Source organism: Diabrotica virgifera, chromosome 3 (assembly GCF_917563875.1).
Source record: "Diabrotica virgifera virgifera chromosome 3, PGI_DIABVI_V3a".
Taxonomy (NCBI): Eukaryota; Metazoa; Arthropoda; class Insecta; order Coleoptera; family Chrysomelidae; genus Diabrotica; species Diabrotica virgifera.
In genome coordinates this window covers 203,136,523-203,150,437 of record NC_065445.1, presented here as the reverse complement: position 1 = coordinate 203,150,437, position 13,915 = coordinate 203,136,523, and the positions used below count along the sequence as shown (strand labels likewise).

The following is a 13,915-nucleotide window of genomic DNA, read 5'->3' as shown; positions in this document are numbered from 1 at the left end:
CCCTCTATCGAATTATGGGGTTATTTTTAAATAATTCTCACCCCCGAGAAGGGGTGGCATCCACCCCCAGAGTAAAAGCGCAAGTTGGCATTATGTCACCTTTGTTCCTTGAGATATCCTCTAACCACTCACCAATTTTCATGCAAATCGATGGAGGTTCAACGAAATCGGAGGTAATAGCTCATATCCACCTTCAGTGACTCCACTATTCGCGGTGTGCAAGTACTTGGAAGGGAAACGAGAAACGACCGTGCGCGAGTCGCGGAGAATATTTCAACTATCTTAAATAATTCATATTGTCAATTGAAATTGTCAAATTGACGTATATTTCATACCTTCTATCATTGAAGCAGAAAAATTATATATTGCTCCACAATATTGATATGATATGCAATTATTATATAAAGGTAAATTTAATTAATTGTATTTTGCTTGCAGTACTGCATTTTAATAACTAATTTTATTTACTACATACAATTGTTTACGTTTGCATAGCATAACCTGCATCTTATTTTTTCTTCTTATTATTTTTTTGGACTATGGCCTTGACAATTATCCAGCAACCAGGACTAATATAATTGGCCAATATAATTAAAAGTGCGAATAAAAGTACAGAGCGTAGAAATAGAGGTCGCTTTGCCGAACTTGCACGGTCCCAATATGCAAACAATAACTTTATTATTGAACTTACCAAAACTGCTATTGCATTATTTGAAGGACACATTATCAGTAGTAATTACACTAGAGCTCTAAAATTATCGATTTGTTTCCCGAGTGACACTTTGACAGTTTTAATTTCACGACCCGAAGGGGAGTGAAATTATGTCAAAGTGTCATGAGAGCAAAACAAATCGATAATTTTTATCCGCCTTTAAACCTCCTCCACCAGGCACGAAAACCAACTCGGGTTTTCCCATTCATGGAAATGTCTGTCCAAAACATACAAGAACCACCTCCATATGACAGTTTCTCGTATACAACATTGAGCAAATCGCTCTCCTGGCCTTTTATAGACTTGACGCCTCTTGTCGTTGCCGTGTAGGCAGATCCTACTTTCGTCGGAGAATGATACCTGACTCCATTGATAGTCTTTCCAACCCAGATGTTCGCTAGCAAATTCTAATCATCTTTGCTTCTGGGCTGAAGTCAGCGTGGGGCCCGTAGCTGCCCTTTCTGGTGTCAGGTTGGCTACCGTCAGTCTCCTTCTGACTGTTGAAACGCTTGTAACTACACCTCGGACCTCTCAAGCTCTTCTTTGAGATTAGCACCAGTCAAATGTCGATTTCACAGGAACTTCGAAACATCAAATCGATCTTCTCTTTCCATTGTTATTCGTTTACGGCCTCCTTGTCGGCGGACATATTCACCAGTATCTTGGTACCAACGATACACTCGGGACACAGCTGATTGGCTTAGATTTAGTCAATTTGCCCTCTGGGTCAGGCCTTCTCTCAAGAATGCTGTTGCTTGAGCTGCTTTGACGGATGTGGTATCCATTTATGCACTTGCGAACTTCGTATAAGTGACTGATGTATTAGTGAGTTGCCATAGTACAATAAAGTTTATTGGGGAATTCATAGCAACTAACCATGGGAAATTTATTGTACCATGGTGAGTTGCTATGAAAATTGATGCGTACGATGTTAACCGAAACAAGTCGGTATGTGTCGATTTCAATTGAGTCGAATTCTAACCCCTTCTCAACGTTGCATTCTTTATTTGTTATACATCATCCGATTCACCCAAAAACAAAACTTTTTTTAAAACTCAATAATGAGGGTCATGATTGCACACTAAATATTTTTAATTTTACACTTTTTAAATCGAAACAGGAGATGTACTTTCGCAAAATAATTTTGAGTCGATTTTAAAATGATTTGCGCAAAAATAGTTTTGTACAATTTCCAGACTTTGCTAGAGAAAACACTGCATTCATTATTCTATTAAATAGTTATAAATGACTTCCATAGAGAAACTACTTGTATTTTCGTCGATTTGTCCATACTTAAAAACCTTGAAAGCATTATCTTGGAGTTACGAAGCAGAGTAGCTAAAAATCTTGTTCTAACAAAAACCACCACATGCCATTGCTGTATCAAAAGCTCAGTTATTGCTAGAAACGCTTAGTAACTTTTATTTTTCGTTATATTTTTAGTTTGGTGCCCTTACTCCCTTAGAACCTAGGCTAGGTAAAAAATTAATCGAACCTCTTACAAATCTTATACACAGGTATGTATTTACTTTAGTTTTTTGTTAGTAGAAGAAAGTAACATTTTGTATAATAGTTGTTTGTGAGTTTAGATAGAAAGGCCGAGGATCGAAGTCACCTCACGATCTTCTTTTCCTTGTCGCGAAATATTTACCATACTTTTCATCCGATACAGCTACCCCGTTCATGGTCGTATTATAAAATGTGCCGGTCAGTTTCACTATTATAGTGCATCAATGACACAAGTATGTATTGTTTGGTTTTGGCACATGATTAAGAGGAGTTAGTTGTTTATAAAGTGATATAAAGTGACTTATCTAGAATGCGTATGAAGGAATTCTCGTTGAATTTGTTTTTACATACTTACGTAGTTTGGCCGTTCGTTTAGTATATTAACTGATTGCGATAGGCCGTCACAGATATTAATTCCATTGTTTTATAATTCTTGCGGTATGTATGTACATGTTAGACTTTTTTCTGGACGAGTACTTGACCATTTGAGTACAAGTTCTGTATATTTATTACCTTCGTTCTCACTTTCAAAATGGCTTTTTATTCACAAGATATTGTAAGTTCACTGTTGTTATTCTTTTCCACTTGCTTTGTACCTGTTTTGTGCTCACGTTGTTTTAAATTCTCGTTAAAGCATTACACTAATTCTAGAATTTTAAAAGTGATTATGAACATTCAAATTAAAAAATGCGTGAACAGATGAAGAACAAATTATACGAACATCTTCGGCAACTATTTTAGGAACGCATAAACAAAAGCGAAATTCTATGAAATGGAAAACATACCAGATACATACATAAAAGGGGAGATAAAAATAATTGTGAAAATTACCAAGGAATAGCTGTAACCGGATCTTGAGTAGAATATATGGGATGGTTTTGAAGAATCGAATCGAGAAAGCATATTTAGGGTAAAATGAATGTCATAAAAGATTTAAATCAAAACGAAACCGTATATTTTCATATTTAGGGTCTGATGCAGAAGAACATGAAGGATTCTGTACTGGTCTAAGATCTACTATTAACCTCATTCTCTCTTTAACCCTGATATTAGAAAAAAAGATGGCACGGAATCAAGAAATTCATAATGTTAATACAGAATTATTAAAAGCCGTCAAATACAATCAACCCTTGACAAAAATAAAAACAGACACAAATAACATCAGGATTTGTGATATCAAAGGGATTGAGGCAAGGATGTTGCCTGTCCGCCACTTTACTTAAAATATACCTCGAAGGTTTTTAAAAAGATGGAAACAAAAATATAGGACACTACCATATAGAGATACTAATCTACACCATATCAACAACACTATGGTCGACTATGGTATTTGCAGACGATCAAGTAATAGTGGTTTAAGTTATTGACGATTTAAACTATATGACCCGAAAATTAATTGAAGAGTATCCAACTTTGGACATAGAACTTCCCTAAATCTTTCCATAACTGTCTTCCTTGGCTGCGCTTTTCAAATGAGTTCCTGCAGCTTTTACAATATCGTCCTTCCATCACATGTGAGGTCTTCCTCTTCCTGTTCTTCCTGTCCACTGCCTCCAGTTTTGTATTTCAGCATTCCATCTTTTATTTTCCCGTCTCGCATTGTGGCCCGCAAATCTCCACTTTAACCCTGTTATTCGCCGTGAGCCGATGAGTAGAGGGGATTTGACAGTTTTCGCCAGCGCTGTTAGTGGCAGTTTTGTACATTGAATTTGAACAATTTTATGAGAAAAGTATAAGTTTCAAACCGCGAGAGAGCGCTACCGACGAAACTCATAGCCAATAAAAACAGAGGTAACCTCCAAATTTCACATAAACTTCTTTTTTTCAATGGCCTTTTGCGTAAGCAGTCATCCAGTCGCACGAATTTATATATTACATATTAAAATTATAATGAATAAAATAAAAAAAAACTTAATTACTTTTACTATTAATTCTGTGTATTCGTTCAATAATTAGGTTACAATAATACTTCAGTTCATAATTTGTGTTTTTCTAGATAAATATCTATTTTTCTCGTTTTGTATATTTCCTTTCCTTTTTGCATATTTGATCTTTCCATTTTTCTCGTGAGTTTTTTCTATTTTGTTTATGTTGGCCTTTGTTAATGTCCATGTTTCTGAGCCATACGTCAGAACAGCAAGATGCACTGGTCAAGTTTTCTGTTAGTTTTGTATAAATACGTTGTTAAGCCGTCTTGTAAGTCTTCAACCAGTATTTTTGTGATGTATTCTGGTTGAGGGATATTGCTGAATATCGACTTGATCATTCATATTTTCCCTACTCTAATTTGTGATCAGTTCCTATTTCCGCAGCGATTAATGCCCATACGTCATAAGATCTTGGGTTTCTATTGGTTAGTATACAGTGATGAGCGCGCTAATAACCGGCAAAATAGCATAAAAGATGGAAAACGTATTAAGTTTTGAGATAGAAAGAATTAAAACTAGTCGAGCTGGGAAATTTAGCGATATTAACCCATAAATGTACATTATATGGATTGTTTCCCACCTTTAGACGTATCGGACGAGTTTGGCAAATACCACTGTCACAGTGACAGTTTTATTTGACATACTCCTCTGATACGTGTAAAGCTGGGAAACAATCAATATAATGTAATTAAAGGGGTTACTATCGCTCAATTTCCCAGCTCGACTAGTTTTATTTCATTTTAGATCTCCTTTCTCATTTCTAGCATCCCTCTTGAATCATTATTTTATTCCTGAGATAATATCGTTACCAATTCGAGCATTGAAGTCGCCCAAAATGATCATAATATTCTCGTTTGCTAGAGTGTAGTTTATTGTCGTCTGCAGGTGTTCAAAAAATTCCTCTCTGATTCACTCCTCTCTATTACCCATTTATCCATTTTCCTTAAGAAATATTCCATTTTTCTCCTTATTCAAATTTTAAAAATATATTTGTATGTACAAGTTTTTTATTTTTTTGTAGTATTTTATTTTTTTGTTCACACTTTTTTGTTAAAATTATTATTGATAACTATTTACTATTCTAATTCTTTCTTGATTTTAGTACGTCTGCAATGAGTCTGCTTTACGAATGCATAAACACTGTCATAGCTGTCCTGATTAGTATTTCATCTGGTATGCCGAACCACGCAGCCAGCATACAACTTTGCGTCCAAAAACTGAGGATTCTAATAGAAGATTCAGATCAAAACTGTGAGTATAAGCGATTCTATACAAAACAAACTATTTTTCAGTTAAATTAACATATTTTTGCCATATGGAACCGTTAAGTTATGTTATTCGTGTGAATATTTACTTATAGCCCCATCAAAGAACACAAAACTTTACGAAAATCTCAAAAAAAAGGAAGAATGAAAATTTGTGGATACTTAGTTGAAATTACATATCTCTTATTATATTATAAGAAAAAATGTACACTTCTACATCCCCTCCATTTTACAAAAATTGGGAAATACCCCCTTCTCGGGACTGAAAAAATATACATTCAAAATAAGTCCGGAATTGGATAAAATGACTAATTCTAAGCAACTTTTGTTCTATAGAGTTTTTTCACTAAAGTAATAACTTTTTTAAAAAGTAAACTTTTTTAGTAAAGTTTTAAGTAACACTTTTTGAGCTATTTGCGAGTGAATATGTTCATTTTTAACAAAAAAAACATATTGGACGGTTTTTCGAAAATAACTGAAAAATAAGTATTTTGTCGAAAAAATATTCTTAGCAAAAATATAGCTTATAAAAAAGTGAAAAAACAGTGTATCTGTATGTATGAAGTCTGTAGACCCAGTAAAAGCAGAGTTGTAGCTAATGAAAAGTAGGTTCTTATTCGTCAAATTCCAAATCGAATTTCAACGTGAAATAACCAAAAAAACGGAGCACTTTTCGGGGAAAACTCATTACAACTTCTGTAAAGTGTTTAAAAAAAGGTTTATTTTTGTTGTTTAAAAAAACTTGTAACATTAAAAGTAAGTGAGTTACGCTCAAAATATTGTTGGGCCCATTTATTTTTTGGTAAAAAGAATCGCAAAAATCAGCCCCTAATTAGCATGCCAAATAAAATTAATCGTTACCACTTCACAAGTTACTTTACTTATGTATTGTTTATATGATTTATAAGTTTCATTGTTTCAAAGTGTTTATTTTTGAAAACATTTGGTTTTAAAGTCCTTTTTTTTCAAAATAATTTTGTAATAAAATTGATTATGCTATTGTTCAAAATTTGCTCGTATACAAAATATGTACTCTCGTGATTAGTGACTCGTTCAGGCTATTTTAACTACAGCCTTTTCAAAAATAAGCACTTTGAACCGATGAAACTTGCAGATCATATAAAGAATACATAAGCAAAGTAACTTGTGAAGCGGTAACGATTAATTGTATTTGGGATGCTAATTAGGGGGGATTTTGGCGATTCTTTTTAGCAAAAAATAAAAGGGACCAACAATATTTTGAGCGTAACCCACTTATTTATAATGTTGGAAGTTTTTTTAGAAAACAACAAATTTGTAATGAGTTTTTCCCGAGAAGTGCTTCTTTTTTTTTTGGTTATTTCACGTTGAAATATTCGATTTGGAATTTGACGAATAAGAAACTACTTGTCATTAGCTATAACTCTGCTTCGACTAGGTCTACAGACTTCATACATACAATACACAATTCATTTTTTTTTTTCACTTTTGTATAAGCTATATTTTTGGTAAGAACATTTTTTTTTCGATAAAATACTTACTTTTTGAGTTATTTGCGAAAAATCGTCCAAAAACATGTTTTTTTAATGAACATATTCTCTCGCAAATAACTCGAACAGTATTGGCTTAGTGAAAAAACTCTATAGAACAAAAGTTGCTCAGAATTAGACATTTTATCCAATTTCGGACTTATTTTGAATGTATATTATTTCACCTCCCGAGAAAGGGGTATTTCCCAATTTTTGTAAAATGAAGAGGATGTAGAATTGTAAACTTTTTCGTATATAATAATAGGCAATTTCAACTACCTATTCCCAAATTTTCATCCTTCCTTTATGTTTTTTTTTGTGGTCAGATTGTTCTTTGATCGGACTATTATAGTTTAACGTAGAAATTTAAAATCATAGATATGAGCCGTAAGCTAAGAGATAGGTCTTTACAACTCATTGTTACCATAAGGGTCACAAATGTTATGAGGATATTGGTGCGGGCCACATTTCATCTAATAAACACATTTTTTTAGATAAAATTAATTTTTGCATTTTTAACCATACTCTCATTAATATTAGGTACAAAATTAAATTAAATAAGACTTGTAAAACTAATCCGATTTTTGAGGTTGTAGTTGATCTCCACTGACATATAAACACGACACTAGACAGAGAACCCCGCTATACCATATGCATAGCTTATATGCATAATCGGGTGTCCGCAAGATCTATCGACTGTTGTTTACTAATAGGTTTGTTCTAGCAAACAGTCAAACTAGTCAGAAACCGTCAGCAAACAGTTGGTCAGTGAGAGAACATAATACAGTCACCAGTGCTATCCCCTCTACTCGCGCTGGTCCGCTATTCGCTGATGGTTTCAAACCGTTTGAAACTGATGCTAGAACAAACCTATTATGTTTACATTGATATAGCCTAACAATATACATTTCAAGAATAACTTACGTGAAAAGAGTTTATAAACTTTTGCGACCACAAATGAGACCATTAAAAGGTATTTTACTAATATATTAAGTAAATAAGTCCAAAAAATTTAAAATAAAATTTGATTTTCACGTAAGCAATGACAAAACACAACAAAAACACGACCAATGACGCATATACAAACATACAAACAAAACGATCTTCGATCGTGTCAAGTTCGTATCAACTTCGTAAATTATGTTGCTCCCACCTTTTACGCCAGTTGGAGAGTCTACTTATTATACGTCATTGTTGACCTCAATCTTAAGGATTGAAAAAATCATACAGATATGCACGATCAAACTTTGTAATCATTTTCTGAGAAAAGTTTTTAAGTGTGGAAGTGTACCAAGTTAGCTTCATTAAAAACTTACAATTACCCTTTCTTGTAAGCCATCTTTAGCGTGTTATTCGAATATTAAGACATAACTTCGAGAATTGTATGAATATGAACATTTGGTATGAGTAATTTGTATTTACTACATACCTAACATACTAACCTAACCTAATCTTTTTTATTTTAGTGAAATATTTAGGATTACTTGCCATGTCGAAGATATTAAAGACTCATCCTAAAAGTGTACAGTCTCACAAGGATTTAATTCTACAGTGTCTCGAAGATAAGGATGAATCGATACGACTGAGGGCCTTAGATTTACTATATGGAATGGTAATTTAATTTTTAAAATTAAGGATTTAAAATACAGTATGCGGCAAAATAAACAGTAGTATAAAACAAAAACTTACTGAAATGAATATTGATATTTTTGTGATATTTATATAATTAGTATACATGATATAGCCTTGCAAGCATTATTCACGACGACGTTCCCGATAAAACAGATGTTAAGAATACCCTCTGGAACGAAAAAGTCTTTAATTCTAGTCCGCAATTCCCGAATGTCAGACAGTGGATCGATCTGCCATCTGAAGCATTCCCTATACAGGGTGATTGATTAGTGGGGTAAAGCTCAATAGATCCGCTATAGTAATAGATAGCAATTAAAGTTAATAACAAAAATTTTAGCCACCTTTGAGCTTCACATTACAAAATTAGTTAAAATGTTACAGGGTGTTATAACACAGTGGCAGACCTAACTTATGTTTTTTTTTTAATAAAACACCCTATATTTTATTTTATATTCGAAATCCTGTTAACTTCTCCATCACAAAAATACAAAGGTTTGTTATGTTATACAGGGTATTTACAAAGCTACAACCAATTTTGTATGAAAATCATAACAAGTTCAACTTCCTGTATAAATAAAAATAAGCACAACAGCAATGGTTTATTAATGCCATATTTTTTTATTTATTGTCAAAATTTTCAAGAATTATTGATATTGCTAATTTTCTTTATATCAAATACAGGGTGAGTCAAAACGCAAGTACATTATTTTCTCAGTAATGTTAAATGGAACGCCCTGTATTTTATATCATTATTGAAAAGTAACATTACCGTACTTTAATTTGTATATAACATTCCCTATGTCCAAATTTATTAGTTTTCGAGATATTTTCATTTTTCAGAGCAAATTATTTTAGGTGTCTAAATTTATCTAAATTTTAAGTAAGCCATGACTGAATTGACAATTGACGATTACTGATTATCAATCCGGTAGTCAATGTAACAAATAAAGAAATAAAAATAATTTATTAGTAATACATTTTACAAAAAAAAAACAACCACAACATGCAACATTTTTGAAACAATTAAAAACTACTTTTTTATGTAAATGTAACAAATAAAGAAAGAAAATTAGTAAAACATTTTACAAAAAAACACACACAAACACAAAATACAACATTTTGTGAAGACAATTAAACACTACTTATGTATGTAAATGTAACAATGTAACAAATAAAGAACGAAAAATAATTTATCAGTAATACATTTGGCAAAAAAAAAACATGTTTGAAAAAATTAGAAGCTACTTTTAATAAAATATTTTTAATATATAATTACATAAGGTGTTCAAAATTACCTCCTAACACATTTATGCACGCCTAAAAACGATCATTGAATGAGCTACTTACTCTGCGAAGCATTTGTAAATTAACAAATCGAAATACACTTTGTATTCTATTTTTCATCTCATGCCTTGTTGTAGGAGGTATTTTATAAACTTCATTATTCACGTAACCCCAAAAAAATCAGTCCAGTTTATTAAATTCTGGTGATCTGGTTGGCCACGCTACTGGTCCATTTCAAAAATGAAAATATCTCGAAAACTATTAAATTTAGACATAGGAAATGTTATCTAAAAAATAAAGTACGGTAATGGTACGTTTCAATACTGATATAAAATACAGGGTATTCTATTTAAAATTACTGAGAAAATAATGTACTTACGTTTTTATTCACCCTGTATTTGATAAAAAAAAATTAGCAATATTAATCATTCTTGAAAATTTTGACAATACGTAAAAGAATATGGCATTAATAAACCATTGCTGTTTTGCTTATTTTTATTTATAAAGGGATTTACACTTGTTACGATTTTCATATAAAATTGGTTATAACTTTGTAAATACACTGTATAACATAACAAACATTTATATTTTTGTGATGGAGAAGTTAAGACGATTTCGAATTTAAAATAAAATATAGGGTGTTCGATTTAAAAAAAAACATAAGGTTGGTCTGCCACTGTGTTATCGAACACCCTGTAACATTCTAACTAATTTTGTAATGTGAAACCTAAAGGTGGCTAAAATTTTTGTTATTAACTTTCATTGCTATCTATTACTATAGCGGATCTATTGAGCTTTACCCCACTAATCAATCACCCTGTATGTACGCATCAGGTGGCGTTAGGACTGGTGAGTGGTGATCTCCCAAAATGATCGATCAGTATTCGAAGATACTTCCTGGCCATGTGACAGGTTGCCCCGTCCTGCTTAAACCATTGTTAATTTTAAGCTTGGGCCGTTTTCGCGACCTTTTCCGTATTGCCAAAAATAGTACTCCGATAAAGATTTTTTCTGCAAAACTGAGAACAATCCTGAAGCATCTAACAGTAACACGGCATTCACAAAAGTTATAACGACGTTCGGAAACCAGTCAGTACGTTTTGGCGCATGACACATACAAATTTGAGGCATACGCATTTCAGTACTGTTTATTTTGCCGCATGCCGTATTTACTATGAAATATTAACTGTTTCAATATTACATTAACAATAAAAAATTACAACAGTTACCAAAACTTGAAACGAAATAGGCGACAGACTACCCCAGCTAATTGAAAATAATATTTTAACCAACTAAGATAGCTATCGTTCACCCCAGCCTAGCTCAGTCACTCAGAGTGTGTCCTAATCGTGAATATGAACTCTGAAAATTTAGCGTGAAAGCAAACAAAACAGTATTTTTAAGTAATCATGTTTATTGTTCAAAAAGGTATAATAAAAATATGACTTATTAAATGGATTAACAAATATATTCAAATTCTTGCCAAAAACTAACAATTCTGGATTATACTTACGTATGGCTTGTGGTATTTGATGGTAGATCTTCTTGATGTCGAATGGTACAGCTGTTGACTTCTCTTGACCTGGGCTAGATGGACGGCCTCAGGTCAGTGCAGCTCTAGTTTACTGGTGGTGTTGGTCGCTGCCTTGCTCCCTTGGCTTTTATGAGTTTACCACCACCATTTTGAGAATTGAGAGACGAAACTGAAGTGTCACTATCATGACAGTAGGACGTAGGAGGTAGCAGGCATGTTCCGTATTAAAAAACAGATATCTACAGAGTAAGAGTATATGAAGTACGTTCCGTATGATGATTTAGATTTTAGATGAAAATATAGATAGGAAATAGAGGATAATAAAAGAGGGCGCCAAACAAGTTTTTCACGAAAAAGCAAGTTAAAACGAATACAAAATAATTATTAATGAAATATTAAAGAAAATAAAGTAAAATAATTATTTAAAAATAAAATACCAAAGATGTGACGTTTGTAACGTTACAAACTTTAAGAACAGAAGACACATACTGAAAATTAATATCACGTGTTTCCCCTCTACTCTAACAATAGCTTCACGTCCCCTAGACATGCTTGATATTAAGCGGGCTAGTTGATTTTGGTCTATGGAGTTTCAGATATCAATAACCATAGTTTTTATCTTTCAAGATAGAAGGAAGGGATTGACGAAATCTTAATTGTCTACCGACAAGTATATCCTAAAGTGTTCAATAGGATTCATGTCGGTACTGTTAGAGCTCCAATTCAATTTCTGAATATTCACCTAACTTAAATGACACGTGAGGCGTTATCATACATTAAGATGAAATGATTTTCTATATAAACTGCGAAATGAACAACGTGTTCAAAGAAACACAATTTCTGTAATGTATCTTTCGCTATTTAAAAAGCGCCCACGTAAAGACATCAATTCGTTCTTGTTTTCAAGGAAATTCCAACCCAAAACATCACAGAACTTTCATTAAACAATCTGATCTCTTTTATATTGCGCTGTGCATACCGCTATTTGACCTCGGCCTTTCGGTTCCAGGGTTGCAACCGGAAGTACTGTTTTAAAGTCGCAGAAATAGTCTTTTTCTCTAGCCTGTTTGCATCCACTCATGGACAAAGGTCTCCCGATGATTTCTCCATTCTTCTCTGTTTTGTGCTATTGGGTGCCAATTTCTCCCAATTTACAATGTTTCTCGTCCACCTTTCGATGTTTTGTATTGTCACGTGCCATGCTCAGTTCCATTTCATTTGCGCAATTCTTACAATTACATCTTCCACCTTGGTCCTGCTTAGAGATTTAAAATTTCCGGAAAAATTGGGTGCAGGAAAAAAACCTGTGGTTTTCCGGAAAAAAAAGGAAAAAAGGGAAAATACGGAAAAATTGAAATTTGTTACAATATACTAAACAAATTAGTAGAATCGGATAGATCTATATTATCAGAAGTGCCTTTTGTCTTTAAGTATACAGGGTGTTTCAAAAAAAGGTAACACCGTCTCTAGGGTAGGTAAAAAACTGAAAAATAATTGGGGTTTGCTTAGTAAAAAATTTTTGTAACGCCATCCGTTTTCAAGATACAGGGCGTTGAAGAAAAAAAAATTTACGCATTTTTTCGATTTTGCCGAAACTACTGGCAACATTGTAATGAAATTTTATACGAATATGTTTTGGAAGCTGATACATCCCATGAATTTGTTTTTATATCTGATTCTCATGGTACCCCGTCAAAATAGCCCCGTCAAAAAAGCTCCGACAAAATAGCCCCGACATAATATCCCGCACACAAAATAGCTCCGACAAAATAGCCTGCCGACAAAATAGCCACGGAATAATAGCCCGCCGACAAAATAGCCCCGACAAAATAGCCCTGACAAAATAGCCCCGACAAAATAGCCCCAAAAAAAACTCCCTTCAGAATTCATCATGAAATAATTTCTTAAAAATACTTTTTTTTTCGGAAATGGTAATTATCCTGTATTCAGATGTTTATCTTAACCACATTAAATAAAAATTGTCTTTTCAGAGAACTCGAGTCCTGTCTTTCCTGCCTCTTGGAAGTTTGAACATTTAAGTTAAGCGAAAATCAATGTTAATTTATGATATAAACATTTTTTTCTGTTTTCGGGCAACAGTAAAATGCATTTTAAATTAAATAAATTAAATACATTCTTCCTTTTTGTCAAATAATTTAAATTAAAAAAAGTTTTTGGACACTTTGTATAAATAATTATGTAATTGTTTATAAGAGGCTGTTTTAGCCGGGGCTATTTTAGCAGGGGCTGTTTTGACCGGGGCTATTTTGTGTGCGATCTATTTTGTCGGGGCTATTTTGTTTGCGGGCTATTTTGTCGAGGCTATTTTGTGTTCGGGCTATTTTGACGGGGCTTTTTTGACGGGGCTGTTTTGACCGGGCTATTTTGACGGGTCACGGATTCTCATAGAAGCCGCTAGTTAAACGGATCGTACTAAGTAATAGTCATTATAACTTTTTTAAGAGTATAATTATTAATCAAAATTTCAAGTAAACTTAAACATCATTCAATGTTACACGAAAAAGGTACTCTTGGTAAAACTC

At 33.1% G+C, this 13,915-nt stretch overlaps 1 protein-coding gene across 2 annotated transcripts in view; it reads left to right on the top strand.

Moving 5' to 3' along the window:
- Nucleotides 1-13,915, top strand: part of LOC114339188 (AP-3 complex subunit delta) — a 164,356-nt gene that overhangs the window by 48,251 nt on the left and 102,190 nt on the right. For both annotated transcript variants that reach the window (XM_050647191.1, XM_028289815.2), the window contains 3 exons: nt 2,156-2,229; nt 5,252-5,400; nt 8,389-8,534. In XM_050647191.1, the coding sequence (XP_050503148.1) occupies nt 2,156-2,229; nt 5,252-5,400; nt 8,389-8,534 (369 nt within the window). The remainder of the gene's footprint in view (nt 1-2,155; nt 2,230-5,251; nt 5,401-8,388; nt 8,535-13,915) is intronic.